The sequence below is a fragment of the Zootoca vivipara genome, chromosome 1, assembly GCF_963506605.1.
Source record: "Zootoca vivipara chromosome 1, rZooViv1.1, whole genome shotgun sequence".
Classification (NCBI taxonomy): Eukaryota; Metazoa; Chordata; class Lepidosauria; order Squamata; family Lacertidae; genus Zootoca; species Zootoca vivipara.
This window is the reverse complement of record NC_083276.1, coordinates 46,827,778-46,844,177: the sequence shown is the minus strand read 5'-3', so window position 1 is coordinate 46,844,177 and position 16,400 is coordinate 46,827,778. Positions and strand designations below refer to the sequence as shown.

At 42.4% G+C, this 16,400-nt stretch overlaps 1 protein-coding gene across 2 annotated transcripts; it reads left to right on the top strand.

Annotated features, from left to right (window-relative positions):
• The first annotated feature begins 406 nt into the window (after positions 1–406).
• EXD2 (exonuclease 3'-5' domain containing 2) lies at positions 407–15,591 on the top strand. 2 transcript variants are annotated; one of them, XM_035113558.2, is made up of 9 exons: positions 407–469; positions 4,362–4,715; positions 5,693–5,952; positions 8,373–8,499; positions 9,383–9,702; positions 10,325–10,431; positions 11,220–11,355; positions 12,863–13,219; positions 13,506–15,591. In XM_035113558.2, the coding sequence occupies exons 2-9, from the start codon at positions 4,386–4,388 to the stop codon at positions 13,720–13,722; spliced, it is 1,854 nt and encodes a 617-aa protein (XP_034969449.2). In that variant the 5' UTR covers positions 407–469; positions 4,362–4,385; the 3' UTR covers positions 13,723–15,591. The 2 variants fall into 2 exon arrangements, with proteins under 2 accessions (XP_034969449.2, XP_060129843.1); XM_060273860.1 differs by lacking the exon at positions 407–469 and having other exon boundaries at positions 4,501–4,707.
• Positions 15,592–16,400: the final 809 nt, after the last annotated feature.

Here is a 16,400-nt window from a genome sequence, read left to right as displayed (position 1 = left end):
CAAGGATGCAATCCTATGGGCGCTTCCTTTGAACCCCGTCGCAATTAACTTTCCAAACAAACCGTGATAGGATCGGGCTGCTTGAGTAGGACCTTCCCTTTCCGCACTCATTCTAAAAGCTCGGTTAGTGAGATCCGAAATACATTTAACGCGTGTATAGGATTGCACAGCCCGCGCAAGACACACGCCAGTGAATCCCAACCGCACTTGTTCTCTAGTAAAGGCTGGCCTGGTTTTAAGAAGAACTCCGTCCACCAGGCGCTATTCCTTTAAGCAGCCCGGAAGCTCAGACAGATGGAACCACAGTCACAATTGCCGTACAACATGGCGACTCCCTGCGTTAATGGGAGCTCCGGCAACGCACGTGTACGTTCCTCTCCCCGAAGGACGGAAGCGTTCGCGTACGAGCAGGCTCCGGGAAGCGCGCACACCACGGAGAAGGAGTTCCTGCCCCACGGAACAGAAGCAGGTAACATGCACGTGTCCTTTGTTGATAGCAGATACGGGTTTATTGAAAGGTTCAGCCTTTGGGGAGGATTAAAAAAAGCGAGATTGTTGGGTCTGGCGGGAGGGGGAAATCGCCGTCAGATGCTTGCGTTTGATTTCCTCGTCGCGTGGTAGTTTGCTTTCCTAGAGATTGTTATAATATCGTTCAGAGGTTGGTGGAGCTCTCTCCTTCTGTCTGCGACTGTAGCCCTAAGAATGCTAAAATAAAAAAACTTCAAGATGCAAAGGGGGCTTTAGACAAATCGGGTCTACTCGAGTGGAGCTGGGATACTCTGAAGGCAGCCGCACCCTGCTGCTCCTTATGCGATCTCTTAACCTGGTCCTGAATCAACAAGGAGCATCCAATTCCCCAATTAAAGAATATTGTGCGATCTTTCCTCACCTATCGCCTTTCTTACCTCTCTCAGCTTCAACAAAGTTCCACGGTGTAGGGGGAGAGATTAAACTGTTACCTATATTATTATTATTACCACAGTATTAGCTGTTATCTGTTAACTCTGTCATGCAAACGCTATATGTGTGTTCGGATTATTATTATTTTTATAGAGAACGTATTATGCAACACATTCAAAGTGCCTAAAAATGCTAAGCACCATACAGATAACAAAAAAAGAAGTCCCTGCATTAAAACCTCTGAGGGAGGGAGGTCTTATAAGGTGAAATGGCCTGATCCGAACGCTTGGCTCTTGCAAAGCTCACTTTACTGGCCATTAACTCCATTTAAGAAACCTTAATGGTGAAATAAAACAGTCGGTAGCTCTTGTAGTGAAACTGACTGACTGGGAAGCCAAATACCTTGAGTCTATTAAGATTTACAAACATAAGGAAGGTTGGTCAGTTGTAATGGAGTGGCAGTCTCTCCGCCACTCAAAATTGTTACAGTGGAAACTGAAGCCACTCTGCTCAACGAAGACACAAACTGGCATTGAGAAAATATTTATTACATTTATTATATCCCACCACATGGGAAACACAGTGATAAAGCTAAAACTCTGGAGCAGTCTCCCAAGCAATCCTTTTTTAAAAAATGCCATTTTCTATCTTAAACCCATTGTGTTTTTTCCTTCCTTCCTCCCTTTTTCCTCCCTCCTTCCTCCTAACTCTCTTCAACTGTCGCTTCCGTTGGATTCTAAAATGGGTTTCTAAGGATTTGTGCAAGAAGGATCAGAATTTGAAAAAGTGATTTTGGGGCCCAATACAAATCTCTAAATATATAAACTATTGTTAGGGTGGGAGACTAAAGATGAACTTTTTAAGGAGGCAATGATAACAATGGGCTATTTATATTGGGCATAATATTGAGGTTGTTGAGTGGGAAAAATTATGGAATTCAATGATGAACTTTTTGGCATGTTATCAAATAAGAGAAAATATGTCCAAAATGCAGTATAGATGGTATTTGACTCCAGTCAAACTGGCTAAAATATACAATAAAAATAAAAATAAAAAATGTGCTGGAAATATCTGGAGGTAGAGGGTTCCTTTATTCGGCTATGGTGGAAATGTAAATGGGCAAAAGAATTTAGGGAGATGGTGTACAATGAGTTAAAGAAAATCTTTAAATTTACCTTTCCCAAGAAACCGGAAGCATTTCTTCTAGGTATAATTGGGAATGAACTTATTTTTATACGCAACAGTAGCAAGGATAGTATATGCAAGATATTGGAAACAGATATCCCAGTGAAAGAACAAAGGATATACGGTACAAACTAGCTGAATATGCAGAGCTTGCCAGTATTGCATCTAAAATAAGAAGTCAAGATGACAAATTGACGAGATGGGAGTAGAATATTTACAAAAATTGGACCTCAAATATAAATTCCAGGTAGGGAGTACTTTGTGACCCACAGTTGATAATATGAAAGATAAGAGAGTGTGGAAAATTGGGTGAAGGAATTAATATCGTGTTTCTCCGAAAATAAGACACCGTCTTATATTTATTTTCCCTTTAAAAACCACTATTGCTTATTTTCAGGGGATGTCTTATTTTTTTCCTCCTCTTGCTGCGGCCAGCATTGCTGCTGCGCCTATCACTATGTCTTATTTTCGGGGTATGGCTTATATTCCTTGAATGCTTAAAAATCCTGCTAAGGCTTATTTTATGACTACGTCTTATTTTCGGAGAAACAGGGTATATATGCAGTTAAACAAGTTTAAAAAGAACTGTCATGAAATGCTGGGTGGGAAGTCAAACAGAATTATGGTACAGTATATAGCATGGGGAAAAGGTGTAATTGTAAATCTGAAAAAACCACAAAAATAAAAATAAAATCTGGGTTTCCACAACCAAGTGCAGAGCTAATTCCTTTGCCAGTCGAGTGCCAAATACCAAAGTATTTCCTAACCAATACTATACCAGTTTAAAGTCTTAGGCAGTGAAATAACCATACACAACTAAGCAATACACTTTTAAAATAGTTCATTTTGAAACTTGAGGTCCATGATTTTAGAAAATACATGATAGATTGTTATGACGAGGCCTGGATACAGTAGGCCCTTACTCAGTAGATGAATTACAGTAATTAGTCCAGCATTTTACAAACTGTGTTCCATGGAACCCTGGAGTTCTGTGAAGAGAAAAGTTGTAATGGTGAGCAAGCATGCACAATGTGTGATTTCCCCTGAGCTTAGGATTGCAAAAATGTATATATTGTGGGTTACATGCTCATTTAAATTTAATTAGTTGATTTTGTTAAAAGGCCATTCAAACAACTCAAAGTTACTTAACTGGCTGTAAGCCCTCACTATAACTTAAAATATTAATATTTTTCCTTTACTGTTTGGCATTATTTATTTATGCATTCAGTGCCATCCATGGAATCTGGCATCTTACAATGAATGAGAGGATACATCCCTTCGCTGAAGTGCTAATTGTCTAGAAATTGGACACAAGGGAGACAACAGAGAAAGGAGAGGGGCACGGAGAGAAGGGAAATAGGATGGAGAATGCACAGTTACTGCATTTTGCATACATAGATTTAGTTACTGTAGGGCAAAGGAGATTGTGCCAAAGTAGAGTATTGAGGAGGGATTTGGAGGAATAGAAATGGTATCATTAAGGGGTTAGGCATCTGGTGAAGAGCAGGAAGTTGAAGCTGGGTTTATTTCCCTAAAATGGATGTTCTCCTGGAAAAGGACCATATTGGGTCGAGACTGTGTTGGTTATATCATTATAAGCCTCCTAACCTAGTACCGTAAGCTCTAAACCATGGGTAGGCAAGCTAAGGCCCGGGGGCTGGATCCGGCCCAATTGGCTTCTAAATCCGGCCCACAGACAGTCCGGGAATCAGTGTGTTTTTACATGAGTAGAATGTGTGCTTTTATTGAAAATACATCTTTGGGTTATTTGTGGGGCCTGCCTGGTGTTTTTACATGAGTAGAATGTGTGATTCTATTTAAAATGCATCTCTGGGTTATTTGTGGGGCCTGCCTGGTGTTTTTACATGAGTAGAATGTGTGCTTCTATTTAAAATGCATCTCTGGGTTATTTGTGGGGCATAGGAATTTTTTTCTTTTCTTTTCAAAATATAGTTTGGCCCCCAACAAGGTCTGGACCGGCCCCCTGCTGAAAAAGTTTGCTGACCCCTGCTCTAAACAGCTAGTTTGTCAGATCTTGAACTTCTCAGTTGCATGTTTGATGGAATTAAAAATAATATATGACACAATCCTGCCTATGTTTATGCAGAAGTATATTCTGCTGAGCTCTGTGAGACTTACTCCCAGGTAAGTAGGTATAAGATTGGAGACATAATGTTCCCCTCTCCCAGAAGCCTGTCTAGGACTTCATATATTTTCCTTAATATTTTGTTTGGAGGTTACAAGGTAACTCTAAATAATGCCATTTTTTCCTGTAGGTGAAGATGTATGGGGAATGAAAGATGCCAAGGCAAACAACCATTGCTGTTACTGTGGCCTCCCTGTTGGGCATTGCAGCAGGAGGCCTGATTTTCTGGAAAGTCACCCGCCGTCAGAAACACAAATCTTGCATTGCACTTAACCTAGGAAGAGCAGTTCAAGAAGGAGAAAAGGAAGACCCCTTGGAAGATTATGTTCTCTCACTGCATTCTTCCGCCACAATCCCCTGGGTGGAGAAGATTCTTGGGGCGGAAGTAGTGGTAATTTCTGAGGCAGAGCAGTGGAATGAAGTGGAGCCCTTTATTCAGAAAATGTTGGTGTGTTGTCCAGTCCTTGGAATCGACTGTGAGTGGGTAAGTCATAAATGATGGGAAGGTCTGTTCCTTTAATATCTTAGGGCAGAAACAGATGATTGACGACCACATTACAATAGTACAGTCTTGAGGTTACCAATGCAATTGCATTGTTATTACTGATGTTAAAAAGGATGCAATTGTCTAGGTCCCTTTGGTGTTTTTCTAAAAACACATCACAACACATGTTTTATGGCAGACTATTAAAATATAACTAATCTATAAAGACAGAAAGTATAATAGGTTTATGGCACTAGATAGATCAGTGGCCCACCAGAATAAAAGAACTACTAGCTGCTGGCTAGGATTTTAGCCTAAGGGTTCTGAAAGACAATAAGTCATACCTCGGCTCCCAAATGCCTTGGGCGTTGAACGTTCCAGCTCCCGAATGATCGAAAACTGGAAGTGAGTGTTTTGGTTTCTGGAATTTTTTTGGAAGCTGAACATCCAGAGCGGCTTCCACTATTGTTTCCGGCGTGCCTGCACAATGGGAAACCAAACTGAAGCTGCGCCTTGGTTTCCGAACGTTTCGGAAATCGAACGGACTTCTGGAACAGATTCTATTCATAGAATCATAGAGTTGGAAGAGACCACAAGGTACGACTTCCAAGGTACGACTGTAATAATGGCTAATGCATGATGTTACTGCCTGAATATGGGAGCGCTTCTGAGATTGTGCATTGCCAGCCCCATACATTATGCAATTAGGGCGAAGCTGTGTGCCTTACAAGGTGTAGTGTTTAGCAGTCTTAGAGCCCAGAGTCAGTTTGCAAATTTAACGAGTGGTGATGCAGCCTGTATCAATTCACATTAGGATAGGCAAGAAATATTGACTGAAAATGCATAATGTTCCCAGTAGGCTTGCTCTAGATAGCCGAAAAGCTTTTTTTAAAATAACTGTACTTACATTCTGTTATGGCATATATATATATATATATATATATATAATGGAGAAATTATCTTTTTATTTTTTCAAGGTCTCAGTCAAAGGGAAGAAGGATCCACCTGTGTCTCTCTTGCAACTGGCTGTTTACAGTGGTTTTTGCACTATTCTTCGCTTGCCCCAGCTGACCAGAGGTGGACAGGTTCTTCCAAAGACTTTGCTGGACATTCTGGCAGATGGTGGCATCCTGAAAGTTGGGGTAGGGTGTTGGGAAGATGCTTGCAAGTTACTTCATGGCTACAGTGTAACAGTGAAAGGGAGCGTGGACCTTCGGTATCTAGCCATGAGACAGAAGTATGTATACTTGCAAGAAAGATTTGTGTGTGTGTGTGTGTGTGTGTGTGTGTGCACGCACGCGCTGGTGGTAGAATTGTGTTTTCAATTTTATTTATTTATTTTTAATGATTACCACAGAAGGATGCTAGCATGGTTTTTCCCTAGAGTGTTATTCATTGCAATTGGTACAGAATAGTGTCGGTCTTTCCTTTTAGTGTTGCTAACTATTTTTTAATATATATTCCATATTGCTGATCAGAAGGTCGGCGGTTCGAATCCCTGTGACAGGGTGAGCTCCCGTTGCTCAATCCCAGCTCCTGCCAACCTAGCAGTTCGAAAGCACGTCAAAATGCAAGTAGATAAATAGGAACTGCTACAGCGGGAAGGTAAACGGCGTTTCCATGTGCTGCTCTGGTTTGCCAGAAGCGGCTTTGTCATGCTGGCCACATGACCTGGAAGCTATACGCCGGCTCCCTCGGCCAATAATGCGAGATGAGCGCGCAACCCCAGAGGCGGTCACGACTGGACCTAATGGTCAGGGGTACCTTTACTCCCAATAAACAGGGGAAAACAAACTGTTGTATAGCATCTTTACATTTATCCCCCACAATGCCACATTTTGGGGCCAGTTATTGCTGGCAGGAGCAACAGGTGTAACAGTGACCTCTGCGGCAGACATGGTTCTCCAACCAGCTAATAAACCCCTCCTCTCTATCCTAATTGCCTACAGTCAGCAATTCTGTTAGGATTGCTCTGCCAATTATCTTCGGCATCACAGCAACATGCCATATGCTCGCACTCCAAGTCGGGGGAATTACTTTTCCAAGTACTTGTGATACTTGGCTGTAGTTGGTAAGTTAACTTGGCTGTAGTTAGATTAATTACTAATGAATTCTAAATTACTAATGAATTCTAAATTAGTCTCTGGGACTAAATCCTTCAGATAATATTACAAAACCACTTTGGGCTCAGTTGTTTTTTTTAAAGTTATAACTATCACACTTATACTTAGCTTATATATCAATCATTCTCCAAAACAGATTAATAAGTAGGCATGCCTGGGAGATATGGGGAAAGTCATTACCCAATTTATAAATGTGCCACATTTCGGGGGGCAGGGGTTAAGATTTTCATAATACAATATAGAAAACTAATGCGAATAAAAAAGAATAAGAAAAACAGCTAAGGAAAGTACAAGTAGAATATAGAGACCTCTTTTAAAGGTTGTAGATCTTAACCCTTACTACCTGCAGAAGGTAAACAGCTCTTGCCTAGGATCTTTCCTTTCTCCTCCCAGCCTCTCACATTTGCTGATGTATAGAATACTACTCTGCTGGGCATGTGCCCTGTTTTTCTGAGGACAATCTTCTAGTTGAAATGCATCAGGACAGCAGACTGAGTGGGCCCTTAGGCCACCTGATCACAGTCTTTCCCACTATAGTAATGAGAGAGAGAGAGATCAACAAATGGAAAGTTGTGTCCTATCTGGCCACTTTTTTGTCTGTGCATAAGTGGTCACCCTATATACCACGGATACTGTATTTTGAAAATATTTTCCTCTAATTCTGCCAACATATATTCCTCCCAATATAGACCCCATTTAGCTTATAAAATAGGTTGTCCTGCATATTTTCCCTATTTCTCCTTAGAGCCACAGTTCTCTTTCTGACCAGTGTAGTCACATTTGATATATTTACTATTAACGCTTTGAAAAATACCCCGTTATTTCTAATTCAGAAGATGTTTTAGATCTTAAGGCTGCATTCCTAAACATTTTTATAAGGGAGTAAGGCAGGCATCCCCAAACTCGGCCCTCCAGATGTTTTGGGACTACAACTCCCCTCATCACTAGCTAACAGGACCAGTGGTCGGGGATGATGGGAATCGTTTGGGGATACCTGGAGTAAGGCATGCTAAACCAAGAGGGACTTACTTCCAAGTAATCATACCTAAGATTGCAATGTAAATCTCCAGGGTATGTGTGTGTTGTTGCTTTTACTAAAGTCATTGCCAAGCATCCAGATTGGATACAACAGCAATGAAGAATATATTTATAAATAACTTAGTTGGTCTCTAAGGTGCTACTGGAAGGATTTTAGTGCACTGGCACAAGAAAGGTGGGATAGAAAACTCGTATATACATAAGGGAAGATCGCCTGCTTTTTCTTCTTTAATAATTGTATTTGTTTTATATACTCTTTTCAAATAACTGCAGTTGTGAAATAACTTCATGCTAATAACACTGACAATTTAGATGTCAAATCCCCAGATTAAACAGTGAGTGGTTACACTTGGCCAAGAAAGTTCTAGACACAGATGGCACTTTCTTATAGTGGTTGCAAAAACCTATGCATCATTCTGTTCCGAAGTCATTTAGTTTTTCTGTGTAAAAAATAACTTTTCCTCCCATTTCTTTCTCCCATTTACAAAACCTAAAGTAAGACCCTTCCCCAAAATGGACTCAGCCTCAAAGCTCTTTCTGAGAGGATCCTCAGCTACCCACTTGACAAGTCTTTTCACCTGCGCTGCAGCAACTGGGAAGTAGAAGAACTAACTCCAGAACAGGTTTGGTTTCACATCACGGCACTGGTAGTAGTTAGTGGTTGGAGAGTCTTGTCACCAAGGCAGCTCACAGCAGTTTTGCAGTTATTCACTGTGGCAGTTGGAACATCTCATTTTTCCCGCGGGAAAAGGGGAGCAAGAGTTTGCAAGAAACAGATATGAGGAGGACTGAAGCACATCTTAAGGATTTAAATATATATATACTGATTTGGATTAGGACTGCATTGCTTAAGCCAGGATCTGAAGACGTAAAAACAGAGAAAAAGTGGCCTAAGGAGCTGCCAGAACAGAGGGTGTAAATGAAGGTCGGGAGCAGTTGTGGCTGTGTTGCACGGAGGGATGTCAGAAAATCGTAGTGAAAACAGAAATGGGAGTGGAAATTGCTGGTGTTTGCTTGTTTGTCCAGAACAGAAATCAATCTAGTGAATACAATCAATGATTGATGGTGTTGCTTTCAATCCACAAATGATATGTAATTGATTATGTTCCTCCCCGCTCAATCTGAATTGCATTTCCTTTACATTGAAATGAATGGGGTGCAATAATGTAGTGATAACCTAACGTACATAATTTATTACGTAAGTCACATTATTTTTCAACAGCAGACAGCGAGGCAAATAGTGTAGTTTTGGTGGAAGATGAACTGCAGCAGAATGGAAGCAGTGCTTTCTTACACTGTTGGAAGTCAGTTTTACTATAGCTTCATGGAGCTTTGGTATTGACACTTTAGTGTGGGGGTTCTAAGTAGAATAAGGGAACTTACTTTCCTCATCTTATTAACCTGCATTCATTCTTTTCATGTTTGGAATTCTTCCTCTTGGGCCCTCTTGAGTACTGGAATCACTCCTGCATACTATAACACAGAGTTCTTGCTTTTCCTCTTCAGGTTGCTTATGCTGCCAGGGATACCCAGGTGTCAGTAGCTCTGTTCCTCCACCTGCTGAACTTGCCCTTCCTTCCAGCAGGCAGCAAATATGCTCTTCTTCCTGGTTGGGAAAAAGTCCTTGTGATGTGTCAGGGTTTGGCAGATGTACCTTTCAAAGGAATAAACAGGAGTAGCTTTGGAGATGACGAAAACACAGGAGGCCCAAAGAAAAAAAGAAACATTCCAAAGTCAGTAAACGATGGACAGTCCCCTGTCAACCAAGAATCAAAGGATCCTCGGAAGCACAAGCAAAAGCCACTGGGCACTGGATATTCTGTTAGGTAAAACTGTGTGCAGCTTTGTATAGTTTTTCACTAAATAGTGGGCAGTTGGCACCAGTTAAAAATTACCGTAAGTCCCCACCCCGCAGGTTAACTTGTGAACATAGGATGCTGTCTGTATACCCAATCAGAATCTGCTTGGTATTGGCTGCACTGACTGGCAATGGCTCTCCCGGGTTTCAGACTTAAGGACATCCTTAGCCTTACCTGCAGATGATGGAGATTGAACTAGGGACCTTCTGCATGGAAAGCAGGTGGTCTGCCACTGAGCTGCAGACCTTCTCCAGCTTGTTAGTGGTGGCGATGAACAGGCAGGTGATCGCCTGCAATGGGCAAGGGCCATCTACTTGCAGGCTGATGTTGTGAAAGTTTACTCAAAGGTTCAGTCGGACTTACTTCATAGTAAGTGTGCATAAAATTGCAGTCTTCCTTGGAAGGAAATCCTGTTGAAATTAGCAGGTCTTGCTTCCCTGTCAATCCAAAGACTGAGGTGACAGTATTATTTACCTTTATTACATGTGAACTTGTGTGCAATAAGCGGAAGTATTAAGGTACTACCACTGTATATTTTGGGCAATGTATGTTAAACTTTCTTCTCTGTGACATCCATTTGTTTTTGCAGAAAATCTCCCTTGTATGACAATTGCTTCTTACATGCACCAGACGGGCAGCCTCTATGCACTTGTGATCGCAAGAAGGCTCAGTGGTACCTTGACAAAGGCATTGGAGGTTTGTGAGCCTGTTATTTTACTAGTCAACAACACTGAGCTTTTTGGCCAATGTTATGGTGACTTAGAAGCTCAGCTACATATGGAAAACAGCCCACTATTTAATGTGCATCAGCATTTGGGCCATATCTCTCAAGAGATTGTCTATCTCTTGGGGTGCAGATGCTCTTCCCATCCATTCCTCTTAAAATCCATCAAGTTGCTTATCTGAGACTCACCACAGTGTGCCCTCCTTCACTTCATAACCCAGTCCTGGCCACATGACCTATCTTCTTTTGTTCCTCTTCCTCCAATGTGGGATCTAGATCCCTCAGTCTGGATGAAGGAAGTGAGGGATGAAAGGTATCAGAAAGGCAACTAGAGGTTTATGGGCTAAAGCTGAACCACACTGAAACAAAATAAAAAAAAATTCCTTCCAGCAGCACCTTAAAGACCAACTAAGTTTTTTATTTTGGTATGAGCTTTCGTGTACATGCCCACTTCTTCAGATACATGAAAGCTCATACCAAAATAAAAAACTTAGTTGGTCTTTAAGGTGCTGCTGGAAGGAATTTTTTTATTTTGTTTTAACTACGTCAGACCAACACGGCTACCTACCTGTAACACACTGAAACAGATGCAGAGGCTGAAGATGTTGGCTTGGAAAACAAGATTTGCCACATACACCACACCCTGCCACTGCTAAGCATTCATCTTCAGACATTCATTATTATTTTGTGCAACCCATTATTTAGAGAAGGCACGTAAGCAGAAATTAAACATTTTAACATCCTTTTTCTGCCATTACAGAGTTAGTGAGCATGGACCCATTTATTGTGAAGCTACGGTTTGAACCTTCTGGGCGCCCTGAATCTAAAGTGGATTATTACTTGACTGTCAAAGAGAACCTGTGTGTTGTGTGTGGCAAAAGAGAGTCTTATATTCGGTGAGTTCTCCAGTAATCCAGGGGAGGCATTCAGTTCTGGTAGAGCAAAATACTAGAGGCTGAAAGGGGATCAGGTGTTTGCTGAAACTGTTTATGGGGGCAGGGGTGCACTCAGTGCCCTATCCCCCAATGCCCTCATACACCTCGCCCTGCCCACTCAATCTCCGGCCTTCCCCATGTTGGTCAGGGAAGGTCTGCCAAGGGCTGTCAGGCTCCTGTCCCACAACACAACAACAGTGGCGCTTCCTTCGGGGTCAGGAAGAGATCTTTACTCAGGCTAATAGCAGTGTGGGCTCAGAAGCAAACAGAAGGTCCATGAGTCAAGAGTTCAGGGGACATGAGCAAGACAAGAGAGTCATAACTGAACAGGAACTATGAAGATGTTCCTGACACACCTCTCTCAGATGAGGTGGGGCGTGCTCACTTATGAGACTCTCGTGTCCTACATGTGCACCAGCACAACTCCTCCTGGGCGGGTGCAACTGATCCCTGTTGAATATTCACTCCCCGTGTCTGCAGTCATGGGATTGTTGTCTATCACATGACGGTAAATGTTTTCATTCCACAGAGTGGGAAGTGATGGAGACAGGATGTTTGTGTTACTGTGTTCCGTGAAGTGGGACTATTGTCCTTTGTTCTTTCTTTATTTGCTGTCTGATGCTAGAGAGAGAGGGAGCCATGTTGCAATGCTCCATGTGTGTTTCTATGTAAATAAGATAGATTAGCCAAATGCTGAGTTGCCTGAGGTCTGTTACGCAAACTGCAAAGACTCTGCGGATCCCTAAGCATGCTAATGCTTTTTGGCATCGGTCGCTGTGATGTTCGGGCTGAAGAAAGCTTTTGAAGCTCCCAAACGATTGACCAGGAGGAAGAGAACAGGCCAGTCAGGCATGTGTCTTTGCCAAGGTCCTACTCATGTGTAAGACGATGCCTAACAATCCCACCTACCAAGGTGGTCCTGAGATCTCAACAAAATGCCTTTCCTGCCTGCCTGCCTCAAGCTCCTGTTTCTTCAGCTCACCCCTCAGGCTGGACCGAATCCTCTCCATTCCTAATGAGCCTCTCTGCTGATATCTAGAGTAAAAAGGGGTCGGACCTGCATTCTTCACCTCCAGGTGCCCACCTTCCTGCCCCTCATCTGCTCCAACTCCATCCTCTCCCCCTTGTCTGGGATTCCCACCCCATGCCCAATCCTGATGAAACCAAGGGACCCGTGACAAGGGCTTTTATTTGCATTTGCTTTAATGTAACTAGGACCAAGCATGATTGTAGACCCTAAAAAACACTTCTTCAAAATTTAAACATGTACAGTATACCCTACCTTTTTATCGCTTTGCTCATTTTATTGTGTTTTGCTGCTCTGTACACTGACTTCTTGTGTCATTAACTGCCTTAGGGATGAGGAGTTGGGGATGAGCAAGCTAGGATACCACATTGGATTAGGTTGTCACTGGGTTGTTGCAAGCTCAGAGCTGACTGTTGGCAACCGCTGCTGTTTCCTCAACAGGAAGAACATAGTTCCTCACGAGTACCGGAAGCACTTCCCCATCCAGATGAAGGACCACAACTCCCATGACGTGCTTCTCCTCTGCACCTCCTGCCATGCCATCTCCAATTACTATGACAACCATCTCAAGCAGCAGCTGGCTGAGGAGTTTGGCGCTCCCATTGGTTGCGAGGAGGGTGTCCGCCTCCTGGAAGACCCTATCCGCAGGCAGGTCCGCTCAGGCGCCAGGGCTCTCTTGAATGCAGACAGTCTTCCCAATGCCAGGAAGGAGGAGTTGCTACAGGTGATCAAGGACTACTTTGACTCTGTGACCGTTTCCCCGGAGATGCTGCAGGAAGCAGCTGGACTGGAAACCAGGTACAGTCGGAAACTTAGCTTGCTGACAGCTCTGTGTCTAGGTTGCAGGGGTGATGGAGAACCACAGGCCAGACCTGATCCTCACCCCTAACACCTCTCATTTCTGCCTGTTTCTTTTCAACACCCTCTTGAGGCTTCTGTTTGTTTGTCCCCCGCCTACTCGTGTTACAGATAATTTTATAAAGTGCATACAGGAGGCCAAAACATAACAGGCCTGTGTGTGGTTTGGAATTCCATGGGGTCCTGTCCTTGTATCTGAATCCACATTTTCTTTACGCCCTTTCAGGATTTGCAACGAGAGCTACATGCCACATGGCCTAAAAGTGGTCCAGGGTTTTTCCCGCGGGGGGCTTCGCTCCCTCATGCAGCTGGAGAGGCGCTGGCGACAACACTTCTTGGACGTTATGCAGCCGAGGTATCTCCCCACACAGTGGTCTGTCAGTCACAATCATGAGAAGCTGATCCAAAAATATGGGGAGGATCTCCAGGTCGAACTTTCTTGAAGCGTAATGAGGACTAATACACTAAGAAGGTGACGGGAAATATACTTGGGAAACTTGGGAAAGAAACTGGGGCTCTTTGTTTTCCATTACGCGCCAAGAGCGGCTGTGCAGGATCCTGCTCAGATTGCCTGTCGCTTAGGAAATGGTCAACTGTGTCAAATCGGCAAAACCGTGAGTAATGGTTAAAACGCATTTTTTAAAAAGTTCTGAATAAATTGTAAGTACCATTTGAACCCATTGTTTCTCTGCTGCTTTGTTCCACAACGGCTACAGTAGCCAGGGAGGGACTTCCAGGATCACGAAGGATGTCATGGTGGCAATGAATACTGTTTTAAAGTAACCAGTTTGTTCCCTCTGGTCCCAGTCTCCTCAGTGGACCGCAGTAAGCCTTTTTAAACTTTACCTTTGTGGTAACAGGAAAAAAGCCTTGTATGCAATTGAAGATAATGACAGAATGGAAAGTGTTGAAATTCAGTTCATATTTAAATGTGAGCTTACCTAAGTTTGAACTTTCCAGAACATTACGAGACCCAAAACATAGCAAGCCTTCAAAATGCACACCTGACTGAATTTTGAGATGCTGCTCTCCAGCCAAACAATGTTTACAGAAACACATATATCAGGGGAAAGTGTGCAGAAAAATTATTATATTTGCAGAAAAAAATGTGCATTGGTCAAAACTCTATACAAGAATGTGTGTGTGAGAGAGGATAAATTCACACTGAAACACTGATGAATTTTCATGTGGCTTAAAAAAATAAAACCCACAAATGGCTGCAGAAATGCAACAAACTGATTTTAAGATTGGAGAAATATGAATCTGAGAGAACTGAGATTGACAGGTCTGTCCATCCCTACTTCAGACACATGGAAGAGGAGATTCTTACTAAAACTTACTGCAAAATTAAACAAAAACCGACTGCTATCTTATTAACCAAGAACACTGTGGCATATGAATTTTGAGAAGTTCAGTGGCTAAGGCCTCATCTGCAGTATCATACCATGACACAGTCATGGCTTCTCCCAAAGAATCTTGGGAACTGTAGTTTGTTAAGAGATCCCATTCCTTTCAAAGTTAACAATTGCCAGAGTGGTTTAATGATCACTCCCTCCTCCCAGGGAACTCTGGGAATTGTAGTTCTGTGAGGGGAATCCTAATACGCTCAACAAGCTACAAGATAGGGTCTTCTCTGCTTGCCACAATTAGATCCCTAGAGCTGGAACTAAAAACAAGACTTTTATTCAGTTGCTTAGTCCAGCATCTGGACTGATAGTTCATTGACATGATTTTAAAACTCCTGATGTTTGAGGTTTGCCAGGCTTGTACTGGCTCTCAGTCTGACCAAATTATGTCCCCTTTACACTCTCTTTGGTGTAGGAGGAAGACCATTTTTATTTACCCAGGCATTTTAAATCTTTGCCTCTTAATGCAATGAATTTCAGATCTGCAGTGTACTTTTAGTGATGCTGTGCATCTTGTACTGTTTTACTGGCCGCTGCTGACATTTTTATGCTGCTGTTTTTATTGTTTCATTGATACTGTATTTTAGTGTTTTATTGCTGTATGCTGCCCCCTGAACACTGATATTGGGCGGCATACAAATACTGTAAATAAATTGAAACAAGCTGCCTTGCAATGGAAAGGGGGGAATGGCTACATGAATCTTTACTTAACTAACCTCACAGGGTGCTGTGAGGTCTAACTGTTATTTATACATACTAGGGAATTTAATTGGTTTTTTAAAAAGAAAAGAAAAAAAGAAAAACTGTGCTACCAGCTATTTGTGTTCACCATTAATATTTGATTGGAGTGTCAACATTTTGGCGCATTTTAACATTGTTGAATAAATCTTAGTTTTAAAGAAATGATACACCAGCTGCTTTGTTTTCTTCTCTTTGGGTTGGCGCCAAACTTCATTAATTTGAGTGGAAATTCTGTTAAGTGCTTGGTAAGGTCACCCATATTTCTGCAGCTCCCTGCCACACCAGATGCCCCTCCAACGAGTCCCTTGGGCACTTTAAGTGACTTTTGAGGGCCACAAAGAGGAATGGGCAAATCTGTCTCTTTAGGGCCTATGTCACTTTCCCATCTGTTCACTCATAAATACCTTTTGTCTTATTTTCCACATATAATTTACTATTTTTAAAAGCCAACCTGCCTGAAAATCAGCGCATTTAAACACACATTGTGAACATTTTCTTTAAGGATACAAAGCTCCTTTTCTCTCCAAAGATGAGCTTTAGACACTTTTAATACTTTATACGTTTTTGTAATTAGCTAAGAATTGTGTTGCAGCATTTGGAGACGAGCAGAACCAAATAGCTCTGTTCTAATCCACACATCAGTGTGGGAGGTGCGAATCAAAACAGTGCATATCAAATTTGCAAAGCTTGAGTTCCTTGTGGAACCCTAGCTGAAACAAGGGAAGGAAATCAATAAATCATTGCTCACATGCATGGGCCGAAGTGCCTATGTTTGTTGCATTAACACAGGCATCCCCAAACTGCGGCCCTCCAGGTGTTTTGGCCTACAACTCCCATGATTCCTAGCTAACAGGACCAGTGGTCGGGGAAGATGGGAATTGTAGTCCAAAACATCTGGAAGGCCGAAGTCTGGGGATGCCTGCATTAACAGGTTTGGATCCAGGCACATGAGTACTACCCATTTTTGACTGATC

What these genes read in the sequence shown, in the direction of transcription:
- EXD2 (XM_035113558.2), top strand. Translation starts at nt 4,386, where the DNA reads ATGCCAAGGCAAACAACCATTGCTGTTACTGTGGCCTCCCTGTTGGGC. An exon ending in AAGAACTAACTCCAGAACAG is followed by an intron (nt 8,500 to 9,382) that starts GTTTGGTTTCAC and finishes TTTCCTCTTCAG; the next exon opens with GTTGCTTATGCTGCCAGGGA. An exon ending in GCAGCTGGACTGGAAACCAG is followed by an intron (nt 13,220 to 13,505) that starts GTACAGTCGGAA and finishes ACGCCCTTTCAG; the next exon opens with GATTTGCAACGAGAGCTACA.